The sequence below is a fragment of the Oreochromis niloticus genome, linkage group LG7 (genome assembly GCF_001858045.2).
Source record: "Oreochromis niloticus isolate F11D_XX linkage group LG7, O_niloticus_UMD_NMBU, whole genome shotgun sequence".
NCBI classification, from domain to species: Eukaryota; Metazoa; Chordata; class Actinopteri; order Cichliformes; family Cichlidae; genus Oreochromis; species Oreochromis niloticus.
In genome coordinates this window covers 37,839,760-37,854,848 of record NC_031972.2, presented here as the reverse complement: position 1 = coordinate 37,854,848, position 15,089 = coordinate 37,839,760, and the positions used below count along the sequence as shown (strand labels likewise).

Sequence of the window (15,089 nt, the reverse complement as noted above, 5' to 3'; positions counted from 1 at the left end):
TCCACATTTCAACTTTATTCTCAAAATACTTAATTTTTTTTTCTTAATGTGACCATGATACTCCTTCGTACAGTACAGTCTGCTCAAATCAGGTAATAAAACACAAAAGACAGACATGAAACATGACAACATTAAAACTAAGGACAGACATTAAAAAAAATTAACAATACAAAAAATAATATTGTAATAAATATAAAATAATCAATTAAATGAATGTTGACATGGATATTTCAAGGAGGTATGGAAATAAAAATAATAATTAAAAAACAGGGGAACTGAAGAACTGTTCGGACAAAGACAGTTTTTATATTTGAAACCATTCTGACGGAAAGTCTGACTGAAGAGCAGTCATATTAACAGTTCTTCCCACATTTTCAGAGACTCCAAACTATCTGGACAAAATAACATTTTTTAAAATATGTTTTGTAAGAAAGTCAGTGACTGCCTGAAGAACACAGGAGCATCACCACATGCTGTGTGTCCCCCCTTGAGATGCTCTGCAGGCCCCCCTCTGAGGTCCACAGTCCCTGTATCTGCTGAAATGCCACCTGTTCACTGAGGCCTTTGACTTTTGTGTGTAAAACAACTTTGAGTTTATTAAAAGGCTCTATATGAACCTAATTTATGCTTCTTAATATTTATTAATTAGCAAGACTGCCCAAAATGGAAGAAAAAAAATAAGAGCAATATCCAAACTGCACTTGAAAATGACTGTATTTATTGTTTACTGTTTTTTTACAAAGGTTTATTAATTCAGTGATGCTGAACAAGTTTGTGTGAGTAAAATATCCATCTGAAATAACCTCCAGCTTTATTAAAATTAACAGGACAATGAGCCAATGAAAGCTAGATAAGCTCCACATAATTAGCCGGGAACATGCCGTATTCCCCATTAGGTCCATAACCTCTCCACCAACCCTCATCCAGCATTTCTATCTGAGTAATAATGTCATCAGGGTCAAAGGTGATCTCAGTGTCATCCGCTGTGAGGAAGAGGAAAGAGAGAAAACTCAGTTAAACTAAAGGTTTATCTAGAAACACCTTTCAAGAGTTTCAAGTTTCAAATTACAAGCATTTAAAAAAAGAAATGAAAGAAACTGTTCTGTATACTCGACTTTAGATCTGTATGTAAAACAACAAAATTTCAGTGTTTCACCAGGTAAATGTGATAAATAATAACCAAACTGGATGGCTTACTGCACTGTGGAGGTACAAAAGCTCTTTCCAAATGTAAGACCGCTGCAAGCTTATTTTACATCCAAGAAAAAGTATTATCCTGTTTTTACAGATTTGATTTGATCTTCTGTTGATTCATTTATTGAGATTCATCCTTCTTTAACAGCTTTTCCCCCATGACAGTCAGTGGTTCATTTAAACACTTTTCCTCAATTGAAGAATACAGAATACATTTTGTTTAAATATTTGCAGGTAAATTTATTAAAAATTGAATTGAAAATTCCACAGTTTTGTTAATTAATTAATTCTGAATGCTTTTAAATAGTTAAGCATTTAATCATTAATATTCTATAACTGATAATTATTTGATAATCAAACCAAATAAATGGATAAATAAAAACATGTCACATATTTACTGTGAATCATCGCTGTACCTTCACAGGCCACTAGAGGGCCCAGTGCAAACTCAGTTACAATAATGTCGTTGTGATATCACAAAAGTTGTATTCTCATGATATCAGTATGGTGAACAACACTCGGGATTCTTTCCAATTTCATTCAGGTATGTTAGACCACAAGACGCGATGGTCCTCAGTAGTCACAGAGAAGGCGATGGACCGCACAACTACCAAAAACATGAATGTATGTGTGTGTGTGTGTGTGTGTGTGTGTGTACGTACCAGCCTGGTAGTCGTACAGAGCTCTGGCACAGATACCTTGTCCACTGCCATCCCAATTAATACTATTAGCCTGAAATTCAAAAACAGCTAATTTACATTTAAACAGCATTTTAAATCATTTCATTCAATAACATTTTACTCAAACACTGGAGGACCAAATCTGCCAAAAAAGATTAAATAAATACATAAATCACCTCAATAAACACGCCTATAAAATGTAGGTATTCATGAACTAAGAAGCCAAGAACTTATGTGTATGTTATTTCATGACAAATATGAGCTCCTTCTGAATCTAATGGTACCAATATATCTGAAAAAAGTTGGAATGAGAAAACAAACATCTGGAAAAGTAAACAGAAACAGCTGGAAGAGCATTTATTTAAATAGTGCTTTACTGGAAATTCACAATTATTTCTTATGCTAAATGAAACATTTTCTGATTGAGGCATGTTCAAAGTATGTTTCCCATTTCAAGGTTCTTTATTTGCCATTTGTGCATAAAACCAACAGTCAAGGCACATTGGAATTCTTGTGCAGAGCGCTCTCAGTCATAGTAAGCAAATTTTAGGGATTTTGCATCATTTTACAAAACACAATCCTGTTTATGATTTCTTTGGTCGAGGTGGGACACATTAAAAGGATTGACTGAAGGTTCAATCTTGGGGTCAGGGTTAAACGTAGAGTTAGATGCTCTGGTTTAGGTTAGTGTTTTGCTATGATTAAACTTGGGGATATCATCTTCAGAAAATTATCCGAACAAACACGCCTCCCCCTGCATCAGTTTATTCTAACAGAGAACAAATTTTAGCCAAAGTCTGAGATCTAGTCATCCAAACAACCTCAAACTCAGCGCTGCACTTACTCGAGTCCACAGAGATACACCCACTAAGTCTCAGGTCTATTGGTCATTTTTTGACTCAGACACATTTCTCAAACTGTTAGTAGGACGTTAAGGGGGAATCAGAATCGGAATACTTTGTTAATTTCTAAAGAAAATATTTAATGGGAGTGTTGTACATGTAAATGTACTTATGATGAAGTTATGTTTAAGTGCTGATTGCTGGACTAACTGAAGTGGACTTACTGCAGGTGCATGCTGGGAAACGTTTTGATACAGGTCCTCGTTACTCCCGGCTGAATGCGGTGCCATGTACGGATCATCTTGAGCTGGACTTCCCTCTGCACATTATAAAAATCACAGGTTTTAAATACTAAAGATGAAAAAGTGTTCTTTGTTTTCCAGGACAGTGAGAGAAGAATCAAAAGTACCAACAGGATAAAGTATTAATACTCTAATACACTAACTATCACCACACTACAACCCTCAAAAAACAGAAATTACAGAAATTTTACTATGAATTTTACCCATAGTCTGAGATTCTGATATAGCCAGTGAACAAATCATACGTCTATCTAACCAGCGCTGTGCTACACTCGTGGAGTCACAGCTTTACTAACATGAAGGTCAACGAAACAAAACCCAAGCTGTGAGCTGTAAACATGATTGAGCAAACACAGAATAACTGCAAATTATTTCAACTAACGTCCATCATTTGCTGCTGCAAACTCAAAAATTCACTGACTCACCAACTCTGACTGTGACTCTTACTCGATATGTAAAATAGTTCAAATTCATTAATTTTATTAATCAAAAAATGAGAAAATATAACAAAGTTCTTTAAACAGTAGTAGTTTCCAGTATTTAACATATTTAATTACTTTGTTGTTTTTGTCTTTAATGTTTCAAACGTAAAAGCACCACTGAGGAAAAATTCATAATTATTCACTTCACAGTGTTATAGATTAAATTTGAAATGGATAAAAGTGGCATTTTAAACTCTACTTTAATGTTTTCTAATGTATTCAGACTCTTTGCTGTGGTTTCAGATTGTTATTAGGTTTACTTTGTTTGTTTTAATTATTGTTGAGATGTCTGTTAGTTTTAAATGTATTGAACATTAGATTCATTGACTAATTAATGGAATTAAGTTGATATGGTGTTGTTCTGCAGCTAGTATCTGCAGCAATCTCACTTGCAGTTATAAGACTAAGAAAACTCTGAAACGTAGTATACTAGAAGTATAAAGTATTATGTAAATGTACTGGGGAGTGATTTTTGTGGGTGTTAATGTTAGTGGCAAAGTGAGTGCATGCTAATAATAATAACAATGATTAGCTTAGTGTCAAAATGTTCTTTACAAAAACCATCATATAAAATAAGGTCTTACAGGAAGAAAAAGATAAAAAAAAAAAACCTAATTCAAACTACTCTGATTGTTGATAAATGATCAAAATTACACAAAACAACAGTTTAAAATGAAATAACTTTAAAGTTCACACCTTGTGCAGCTTCATCTTCATCAAAATCATCTGACCACTCGTCTTCGTCACCATAACCAGCACCTGTGTCTGCAGGAGAGACTTCTTATTTCATGTCATACACACAACACGCGGGTATTTCACAGTTCAGGTCACTAATCAGTTAAATGAAATTAATACATAAAAAAAGGTTTCCAGACTCAACTTTTTGAAGAACACGAGTTTTCTACTCATCACACAAATCCACTCCTAAACTTGAAAGTATTTTTGCCAAAGCTAAATTTTAAAAAACAAAGCCATTGGTTAACTTTGAGAACTGTGAGAACAATGGTTACTCCACAAAACTTGCTTTATTTTTTTTTTCTGTTCTACACCAAAGAACTGTGGTTCCTCCTGGGAACCTCCTGCAGTTGAAAAGCTGTCTCAATATGTCTCACCTGCAGGCTGCACAGGTGAGTGTGCGCTCTCTGGTGCTGTAGTGGAGGCAGCTGCAACAGGTGAGACAGGCATCACAGGTAAGGCAGATGTAATTGGAGACAGGGGGGTCACTGCTGGAGGAGAGGACGGTGGAAACCGAGGCTGAACCGGGACGTCTCGCTCAAACGATTTCTGCGATGGAAACGGACTCTGCAGCCTCCCTGCAGGGGGAAACATGAAGGTGAACCACCATCATCATCATCATCATCATCGTCCTCATCATTATCATCATCATGTTTCTTACCGGGTCTGGATGCAGCAGGTGTGTCGCCAGCGTCAAAGCTCTGCTCCTTCTGCTTAAAGATGTCTCTGGGATTAAACGCTCTCTGAGAAATCAGAGATTTCGCCTCCTGTGAATGAAACAGTGACGTTAAAGTAAAGAGGCAGAATCCTACACTTCCCACAATGCAACTTTTCAGCTTCTGTAATTCAGCTCTTCCTCTTCATTATCTCAATTTGGCTTACAGTAAAAAATGTAAAGGCTTCCAGGCTGTAGAAGTAAACATCTGAAGGAGACTACAGTTCCCATGATGCATCTTGGTGGGCACGTACAATCACAGAGCCAAACAAATGTAAACAAATCGCCAAGAAAATACTCATTTCTGTTGTTTTAACATCTTCAGATTGAATCATTGTGAATTCTCAATTAAAATGTGTATTTGGTTTTGAGAACATTATGTCAGTCGCTGAAGCTCATGGGTAATGTAGTATCCAGAGCCATCCATCCAGCTGATCAAAAAAAACCAAAGCTTGAATAAGAAAAAAGTTAAACCTGTATGATCATTTTTTATGTTTCCAATGCTGTGTGAAAATAAATAATGAACATTTAGAGGGAGAAACAGGAGCAGATATTAACGTTACAGAAACTTATGGTCAAAATTGCGCTCACGTTAGCTTTCTGCACCGAGGCAGCAGCGGAGATTCCCGTCATCTTCCTGTTCTCCAGCTGCTCATTCTAAAACACACAAATCTTTCATACATCACATTAAATATACTTTTAACATCACACAACACAGACTTCTCTGCCTCAGTGATTTGCCAAAAGGATTTAAAATCAAGTTTCAATAAAGAAATGACTCATAATCAATATTATTTGACATTTTACAAATCCAGACGCATAAAACACAGAAAATTTGATTCTCCTTTAATTTCCTCCAGTACTTTTTACTTTCTTAATATTATTTTATTTATTTATGAATTAAATACATAAGTTAACTTATTCTTTAAAAGTTAAAAACATCTTTCTCTTAGCCTCAAAATTAATTAATTTACTAATATCTATGTCATTATTGTTGGGTAATTTAAAAAATGTTACCCTTTCCATTATTTCCTGTTTATTTACTTTTCATTATCTGAAATAGTTTTCAGTTTAATAACTTCTTTTATGTTTGAATTTATTCTTGTGTACTTCAGGATTTTCGCCCCTTTATATTTCTGTTTATTTATCTTTTATCATTTTTTAAAAATGCGATTAAATAGTAATGTTGAATATTGGCTTTTATATTATCTGTTTGTGAACAAATAAAAACTGTTGTTTTTTATTTGATTTATTTATAATTTATCAGGAGCAGTAATGTGATGCATAAACTGAACCGACACAGGGAATAAATCAGGATCAATGAGCTGAAGCTGAGCTTACCCGACGCTGCTGTTCCTGCTCTCGCTCCTCGTCCTCCCTCTGCTTCTGCCGGAGCCTGAAACACAAATCACTTTAAGTGTCTTCTTCATGAGTTTTTGTGATTTTTATGTGTTTTTCTGTGACTTTGTGTGTTTTTCTGTGATTTTGTGTGTCTGACTCACTTCTCCTGTTCGATCTGCTGAGCTCTCTCTCTCGCTATCCTCTCCCTCTCCTTCGACTGTCTCTCCTCCATGTCCCTCCTCTCCCTCTCCGCCTTCTGCCTCTCCTGTTCTGCTCGAATGTTCTCCTCCTTTTGACGCATTTCTTCATCCCTCTGAAGGAGAAGAAGAAGAAATAGAGAGTCATGTGACTTTGCTGACTGAAACCTGTGGTACAATCTCAGCGACGGGACTCAGAGTTGAAACTGAACCTGAGCTTTGACCCAGAAGTCATCCTTGTTGATTTGTTGGATTTCCTCGACAGCGTTGACTTTGCGGTACACAGAACCCTGCGTGATGAGAGAAAAGGCTCAGGAATTATACTTTTAAAAACAGAAATGTCCTGTTTTTCTTCTCTGTGCGCAACCCTGATTATTTATTCTTTATTCCAGCGTTCTCTCTCTGTGGACAGAAGTGTTTGAGCTGTGAAGCAGATCTACATTAATGTTCATGCAGGGGTAGGATTGCACTGTGAGATGAAATATTGGCTTATTGGATGGTAAAACTAGGCTGTGCTGCCGATTCAGGTGAAGTGATCTTACCACCCGTCCTCTGGGAACGTCTCTGTACTCCTGTGTTTGCTTGTGGAAGTTAAAGTTAGCGCCGGACGCTTTGGCCACTTTGGCCAAGATGGTCTCTGGGTCCACGTCATCCTCCGCACGGGCGTTTACAGTCACATGGGCTCCCTGTGATGTCACATATGTGTTAATGACGCAGCTCTTCACAAACATTAACAGGAAAAAGTGGCCAGACTCACCTTCAGGAAATCTGCTATGGTCCTCACGTGATTGGCACACTGTCCTTTCCGAGAGTCCTTCACACCTTCACCTGTCTGAGGAAACAAAAATCATCCATTCAATCCTGTAATTGTAGCATCTTTCCATCACTGACACTCATAGAAAGTAAAGTCTGCAGAGCTCTCCACAGGATCTCAGAGCTGGATATGGACTGTTTACCCTCGCAGACTCTGCCAGACTTTAGGAGGAAGTCGGAGGGCTAGTTTCCATCTAACGATGACACGTCATGTTCTGACTGAAGGATCGAAGATGGAATGAATTGGACATATAACGATGAGCTACCCGGTAGCTAGGCTAATATAAACACATCAGCAGGCTGAAGATGGAGGATGGGGGTTAAAAAAGTTCATGTTGAGGGGCTTCCTGTCATGTGACAGGAAGAAGATGTTGAAACCGGCCAAACTTCACCCCAGAGGTCTGAGATGATCCGTCCACAGCATGAGCTCACTCAATAACGGTCTGGATTACTCACAGTGAAGAAGTCCTGAGCTTCACGTCCACACTGAAATCTTCAGATGTTTGTGGTTTTCAGAAAAAAGAAAACCTTCAGGAAAAAAAGCCTTGAGTTAAAGCCGGTCTTACCCAGTTTATAAGGACGTATTTGGGCAGTCCAGAGTTCGGGTCCCTGACTCGACAGAAAGCGTACATCACCTTCCCGCTGTTCAGCTCCTCCACCATCTCCTCCAACCCTCCATCTACACAAAACACAAAGGAGAACATGATCTCATTTAGATCAGACCGCAGACACCTGAAGGTCAGACTGGAGATCAGAGGGTCATGGTGGCAGAAATGAGGGTGGTTTACGCTGGTGTTCCTGCGTGCACGTCCTGTGTAACACATAAAGAGGTTGGTGCTGTACGAAAAACCCTCCACAGCTTGTTGGAGACGTTCCTCTGACACTCTTAATGCCGGTGATGTCATTGCATCATTTCTCAGCTGCACAAACCAGTTTGGAGCGCTGAGCAACTTTTGCTTTGTAAAACTTTTTTTTCCCACCTGAGAGCAGCACATTCTTATCTGTGTGCTTCAACACGCCAGCTGTACCAGTGTTCACAGCCGTGAGCCCAGTGGTTTTCTTTGCTTTCACTCGCAGGTATATTTCGCTTGCAGCCTCTGCTCCATTCTGCTGCTGAAACTTGTTGGTACAAGCTGAATGCTTGTAATAACCATACTGTTAATGTTTGCTTCATATTTAATAATAAGCTTTTAGTGTATTAGTGCAAACACCACTCTGCATGCAGTTGGTCTGCTCCTGGATTTTAACCTGAAACCCTCAGAAACAGAAAACACGCTGGGAGCAGACCAGAGGAGTCAAACATAAGGCCTGGGGGCCAAAATCAACCCAGTAAAGCCTCCAATCCGGCCTCCAGGAGGAGATAAATGTTTGGACTCTTAAATGTTTTTTGCTGCTGACGCTGACATGTGTTCTATATAAATGTCTGTTTTTACAGTGGGTCCAAACAAAAAGGACATTTTCCGTGATGAACACAACTTTGTTTTATATTCTCGGACAGTCTGGACGAGTGTATTTCTTACAGTCATGATGATCATCATGTGGAAAAAGCTGAACTTGGCTGTCTTACATTAAGAAGTCTTAGGGTTTACACATGTAAAGTGCTGCAGTGCTGCAGTCAGAGGGACAGACTGCAGCACTGCTGAAAAAGGTCAAACTGAGGTCAAGAAACAGGGTGGAGTGCAAGAACACCTCAAACATCTCCCCAGGTCCAAACACAGCAGGAAACCAGCAGAGAGAAGAGTCAGAGAGGAAGGACAGCAAAGAACAGAGGATGTGACCTTGAAAATAAAACAGGAAGTGAGGGGAAATCCACAGGAAATAAATTCAGAGGGATCAAAAGTTTGGATCCAAACGCTTACCTCCTTTCTGTGCCACTCGGAGGTCGTTGGTGTTTCCTTCGTAGGTGAACAGCGCCCTGAAACAGACAGACAGGTGTGGGTGTGCAGCAGATTTAGGTGTGGACAGACACACGGGTGAACTTTATCTCACCAGTCTGTGTTAGACTTGCCGTCCACCACCTCCTTGTAGGCGGCCATCAGCGCGGCTCCGTTCTTGCTTAGATTAACAGACATGTTCCTCCACAGCACGGCAGCAGCGACCCAGCAGTACTGTGGCAAACCTCCCACAGGCGCCAACTCAGCTCAGCTCTGAGGAGACTAACCGGACGGGTCGGAGGACCCAAACCTGACTGACCGCATTCTCCCCAGGTGACTCCTCCCACCTACACACCTGTGCTCAGCAGCAACAGGACACAGGTGAGTGTATCATGTGAGCCTCTGCAGCAGGGAGTGTGTCTGTGTATTACAGTGAACAGGGTGTGAGCTGTGTTATTGTTGGCTTATTGGGGGCGGAGCTTGCCACACCCGCTCACCTGAGTTTCTGTTTTGTTTTTTTTACAGAAGGAAAAAAAATTGAAAACCTTCAAAAAGCACAAAAACAAGTGAAACTAGAAGAAATGGGATAAATGTTCTTCAAAAAAAAAAAAAAAAATACCCCATCGCTCCGTCTTTCTGTTTCTATAGCCTCACCCGTACGACCCCTCCCACCTGAGAGGCAGACAGCAGGTTAACGAGACTATGAAAGCCATGATCAATGGAGCTCTGACACCAGCATTCACCATGGCAACGGGTAAACACAGAGCAGCGCCTCGTTTGAATCGGGTGGCATTTATCTCACAAATAGGAGAGACTGAAGGTAGAAACATGGATTCAGACTGTCCACAGTTCAGTGAGCTCACAGACGCCCGACAGAGCGCTCAGGTCATACCACTTCATACCAGTTTATAATTTACTGACACGCAACATTTTCAGCTTTCATTTAATAAAACAAGCACACAAACAACATGTTTCATTTTCTTCTTATTCACTCATGAAAACATGAAACTTTAAATCACTCTCCACGCTTCACCCTGAACCATGACCTCTGACCTTCAGACATGTGGCACACACACACACGCACATAGAATGTTAGTCTTGGAAGCTAGAGCGAGGTCATCAAAGTAACAATGACGACATTTGAATTGCGCTGTGATTGGCTGAAGTGAACTTCAGCAGCGTTAATTTTAATACCTGTTTAAATATTCTCATTCAAACACTAACGTCCTTAAAAGGCCACATCACCTCAGTCCATTCTTCTTCTATCAAATAAAATCTAGTAGTCGTATCCGCTTGCTCTGCCTCTGTGTGTGTGTCTGCTGTCCCTGTGTCTCATTTTTGGCCGCGCCCACTCCTCCTCAGGCACCCCACAGCCTTCAGCAGTCCAGCGTGGTGAGTAGTGAGGGAGGATCGGAGGAGGAGGAGGAGCTCTCCATGTGTCCAGCGTTGCGGCGCCTGGCCTCCACTGAGGGTTTCCCACACGGCTATCCTCCAAGTGTGGCGGTCTCCTCCACTGATTATCCGCCTGAGGACGTGTCCATCGATACGGGTTGAGCGACGGCGGAGGAGGGGGGAGAAAGTCGTGCTGAGGAGGGCGGTGATGACGGTGGACGTTCCCTCCTCGTGTAGGTCTTTTTTCATTTGAAAAAAAAAGAAAAGAAAATACTTTTATTCATATTTTTAAATATATGGAAAAAATTATATTTTTTTGTTTTATTTAAGAATATACACACACTCACACAAGATTATATTTCAATCATTTAAAAAACTTTATTCACTTCTGTAATGAGTGAATTTGAAAGCAGCAGGATGTAATGATGACTCTCTGACCTTTATTAAACTATGACTCATGAACAGATGAACATATTCAGGTGTGTCGTCCTACCTGTGGTACCGGGAGTTTTGAGCGTGCGCGTGCCTCTTCTGATCACAGTCGTCGCTTGGTAAGCTGGAAAGCGGCCGATGAACAGCTTGACCTCTCATTGGCTCTTGCTCCACCTCCTCCATCCCTTCGTTACTGTGACAATGCACCAGAAAGAGTCAGGAACCAATCAGAGCGCAGCAGGCAGTCGGCATGACGACTCAGAGCAAGACGGAAATGACAGATGTAAATACAATTTCTAAAGGTGAGCTTAGACTGTGGTTAAAAATATATTAGATATGTATTTCTAATATTTTATTTGTACTGTAATAATTAATCAAATAAAATAGAAGAACATTTGTTTTTCCTCAAAAGAAACATTCACAAACATTTTCAGTATGGAAATGTGTTGATTCTTCTTTGATTAATAATTTGAGATATTTACATTTTTAAATGTTTTTGTCATGTTTTACTATTTTTTTCTCTTTATTTTTAATATTTTTATTATTTCATAGCAGTTAAACACAAATATTTTAAAATATTCTATGAAAATTGATTATGAAAACACATGAAGAGACTGTCTGTTGATATTTTACAACATTTTAAACTTTTCCTTTAACCCTTATATTCATAACTTACACTGTAAAACAGTCTAAGTCTCCAACCTTTCTTGCGCCATGAACCGGTTTATGTCCGAAAATATTTTCATGGACCGGCCTTTAAGGTGTTGCAGATAAATACAACAAAATAAACCTATTACCAGTATAAAAAAAGAAGATTTATTCATAACAGACAGGAAAGAGCCAGGGAAACCAAGTTAACAATAAAAACTATAAAAAAAATAATGATAAAAACTGATAAAAACCCCAAAAACCATAAATTTCCCACCCGAGCCTCAACTTTCGTGGCCCGGTACCAAACGACTCACAGACCGACCCGGGGGTTGGGGACTGCTGCAGTAAAATATTTGAGACTGTTTAATATTTAATATTAATATAATATATTATTATATATTTAATATATAATAATATATTAATATTTAATAATAATATATCAAATACTAATAATAATTTCTTTTTTTTTTTGCTGTTATTTGATTCTTTTTTTGTTTGTTAAAAAAAAAGTTTAGTTGAAATATTTTCATCTTTAGGATATTTCTAAAGAGTCTGTCTGCTGGTTTTGAATAATTCGTGTGGGTGGGTGCGGTGCGTCGGGGGGAGCCTCACCTCCTCATGCGCCCGTGCTGCAGGTCATGCAGGTAGTTCTGCCTCTCGATGGCGTGACCGCGGGATGAGTTAAACACTGCAGACAGAGATGATGCTTACACATGCTTCACACATGAAATATGAAATATGGACACAAGAAACCGACTCACGCTGCACCGCCTCCCTGGGGTCCATCCTGTCCACGTCGATCAGATACCTGCAGGTGACACGTGGCACTTAGATCCCGCCCACACCCTTGAGTCCAGCCAACCAGCAAGCTTAAGTTTGTACATACCTGCAGATCAGGTACCCGGTGCGGTTCAGACCGTGGGTGCAGTGCACGCCGATCAGCTTATCTGCAGGAGACACAAGTCACAGTTAGAGCTCAGATCGCACTTCTTCTTCTACTGTGGTTTCCTGTTGAAGGACCCCATGCCAATCACACACGATCTCATTCATGCAAAGCCTAAAAGTCATGTGATGGGTTTGCTGTCCCAACAGACTTCCTCCTCCTACTCATCGGAAGAGGAGGAGAGCTCCTGTGAGACAGCAGCTGATTAAAATGCTCAGAGCTGATTTTGTTCCCAAAAGTCCCCAAATCTAAAATCTGAGCAGTCTCGAATGTGCAAAGCATGGCAGCCATGCAGGAGCAACAGAGCAGCAGGAGGTGAAGGAGGAGGTCAGACTTAAACCTGTGTCAGCGTGTGGGAGGTTCACATTAGCTCACTCTCACCGTTCTCCTTATTCTCCCGCAGGAAGCTGCAGACAGCACGTTTGAAGCTCAGGATGGTGTCATCACTGGGAACCTCGTGACCTCGCGTAAAGATCTTCACACACAGCAGGGACCTGGGAATGTCCTACACACACACACACACACAGTTTACTTTATCATCATCAGAAAGCTGCAGTTCCTCTAATGTCCACATAAGGCTCTGAAAGAGAGTGAACGCCTAGAGAAAATCCATCTTTAATATACATTCTGTGGGATAAGCAGTGTGTCTGTCTGTGTGTTTGTGTGTGTCTCTGTATGTGGTCAGGTGGATGCAGTATAATCAATAACACTGATCAGTAAACACAGACTTAATTGATGTGTCTATAAATGCAGGATCTCGTGCTCACCTCGAGCCTGTAGTAACGTGTGGTGAAGGTGAGGTCGATGATCAGCCCAAGCTCCTCCTCCTCGCTGCTGACAGCATCTAGCAGCTCCCAGGGGCCAAACACATCAGAGCGCGGTAGCTGGCGGTTCAGAGACTGCACAGAAGAAGAAGAAGATGATGATGATGGTGTGAGTGGAGCTGAGCGAGGCGTTTGTGGGGAAGAACCTCAGATGACCCCCTGACCTGCTTCAGAGGAACTTTGAAGGCGATGAATCGAGTCCCGCGAAGGCGTCTTCCAACCGGTGAGTAATCGAGCCACCTGCAGGACATGAGCAGTCAGTCAGCATTGTCATGGAAACCTGAAGATGCCCGATTCTTACTTCTACTGCCGTTACTCTCACCTGAGAGAGTCGAGTTCAGATCCCTGCATAAACCTTCACAATAACATCTCAGTTTAAAGACGCAGTTATAAATGTTCAAAGACGTTCCCAAAATAAAGGTGAACTTCCATGTAGTATCAGTGTGAGCCACCAGATGGAGCTCATGCCACAGTGACCTTTATTTAACCACAGAGAAAGAGTCCCCAACAGTTGGTTCGGTTCATCTGGACGAATAGTTTTCACTGGGAGAAACGTTTCATCTTCATCAGGTCACTCCTGCAGTGTCAGCTGACTGCAGGTTTCCCACCTTTAAACAGCACATCTGCATAATGACTGAAACTAGCACCACTGACAACAATGGGCTGTGACATCATCATTTATATGTAAATGATCACTAATCAATGGTTATGAATGAGCGGCACTCACAGAGGGAACGACCGCGGTCACAGCAACACATTACAGGACATCCCCACCCTCATCAGCACCATCAGAACAATATAGGACAGAGCGAGCGGTGTCTCCACAGACACAGCAGACCTACCAGGCTCTGAGTAACTGTGGTCATCACAGCTGGGAAGGTGAGGAGATAAGCTGAGGAGGGAAGAAGAACACTGCACTGGGTGACCCTGATCTGTGAAGAGGAGTGGTGGTGGCGGGTCTGAGGATCTCAGCTGTGCCTGTAGTCCTTCCCTCTCTGATTAACATGACTCAGTGTGAGTCTGTTTGATGATCACAGATTACACATGAACGCTCAGTGTAAAACCCTTTAAACGTCACATCGGTGACGTCATTACGGTTATGCGCTAGATGTTTATTTTTTTACATTTACCAACAGGTTTACGTGTGTGATGACGTAATCGCGGTTACTCGTAAGACCGTGCGCTGGTCATGAGGTCACACAGCAGCAGACTGGAGGCTCTCAGGTTTCATGAAGGTGTTATTAATAACGGTCTTTGTAATAAACCCCGGACTCTTTGTTTTACCTGTGCATGCGTGGAGCTGTAGGCTGACACTCACCTGTCAGGTATGCCGTTCTTCTTCGCGGATCTGGACATGTCTCCACTGCTAGACGTTAGAAATAAAAGAGTAAGAGTAAAAGCTTGAACCCAGCGGAAGCTCGTCTCTGACCACGTGTCCCTGCCTCGGCGACTCGGAGCCGAACCACAGCTCCTCCGCCGCTGTGTCCCTCCGCTCGGGGTAGTTAAAAAGCCGGATTAGTTTATGTTGTGCTCTGAACGTTGTGCGGGACAACTGTCGCTACCCGATCCGTACCGGAAACGGCGCACACTGATGACGAAGTGACAGCCGCTCTGCCGCCCGCCTGCTGCCTGCCTGCCGCCAGAGGTCGCACCTGAGAGACTATTCACAGAC

General features: G+C 41.1%; 2 protein-coding genes across 3 annotated transcripts; both read right to left on the bottom strand.

Moving 5' to 3' along the window:
• Nucleotides 1-696: 696 nt before the first annotated feature.
• LOC100706233 (drebrin-like protein A) lies at nt 697-9,948 on the bottom strand. Of its 2 annotated transcripts, none has more exons than XM_003453604.5 (15): nt 9,291-9,948; nt 9,161-9,216; nt 7,868-7,980; nt 7,246-7,320; nt 7,031-7,174; nt 6,701-6,778; nt 6,453-6,604; nt 6,292-6,346; nt 5,542-5,607; nt 4,897-5,002; nt 4,613-4,813; nt 4,197-4,265; nt 2,941-3,035; nt 1,857-1,926; nt 697-983 (listed from the first exon to the last, which is right to left on the bottom strand). In XM_003453604.5, exons 1-15 carry the CDS (start codon nt 9,371-9,373, stop codon nt 847-849), a joined length of 1,500 nt encoding a protein of 499 aa, XP_003453652.1. In that variant the 5' UTR covers nt 9,374-9,948; the 3' UTR covers nt 697-846. The 2 variants fall into 2 exon arrangements, with proteins under 2 accessions (XP_003453652.1, XP_019216992.1); XM_019361447.2 differs by having other exon boundaries at nt 4,197-4,259.
• Nucleotides 9,949-10,326: 378 nt separating this feature from the next.
• dusp11 (dual specificity phosphatase 11 (RNA/RNP complex 1-interacting)) lies at nt 10,327-15,032 on the bottom strand. Its single transcript, XM_003453603.5, has 9 exons — nt 14,736-15,032; nt 13,582-13,657; nt 13,361-13,492; nt 12,975-13,098; nt 12,537-12,597; nt 12,412-12,458; nt 12,263-12,338; nt 11,061-11,192; nt 10,327-10,806 (listed from the first exon to the last, which is right to left on the bottom strand). Exons 1-9 carry the CDS (start codon nt 14,771-14,773, stop codon nt 10,452-10,454), a joined length of 1,041 nt encoding a protein of 346 aa, XP_003453651.2. The 5' UTR covers nt 14,774-15,032; the 3' UTR covers nt 10,327-10,451.
• Nucleotides 15,033-15,089: the final 57 nt, after the last annotated feature.

Excerpts from the sequence above, each read along its gene's own strand:
- LOC100706233 (XM_003453604.5), bottom strand. The coding sequence starts at position 9,373 with ATGTCTGTTAATCTAAGCAAGAACGGAGCCGCGCTGATGGCCGCCTAC. Across the intron at positions 4,266-4,612 it reads CTCACCTGTGCAGCCTGCAG|ACACAGGTGCTGGTTATGGT; the intron begins GTGAGACATATT and ends TCTCTCCTGCAG. Across the intron at positions 3,036-4,196 it reads TGAAGATGAAGCTGCACAAG|AGGGAAGTCCAGCTCAAGAT; the intron begins GTGTGAACTTTA and ends TATAATGTGCAG.
- dusp11 (XM_003453603.5), bottom strand. The coding sequence starts at position 14,773 with ATGTCCAGATCCGCGAAGAAGAACGGCATACCTGACAG. Across the intron at positions 13,493-13,581 it reads TCAAAGTTCCTCTGAAGCAG|TCTCTGAACCGCCAGCTACC; the intron begins GTCAGGGGGTCA and ends TCTTCTGTGCAG. Across the intron at positions 11,193-12,262 it reads CAGCACGGGCGCATGAGGAG|TAACGAAGGGATGGAGGAGG; the intron begins GTGAGGCTCCCC and ends GCATTGTCACAG.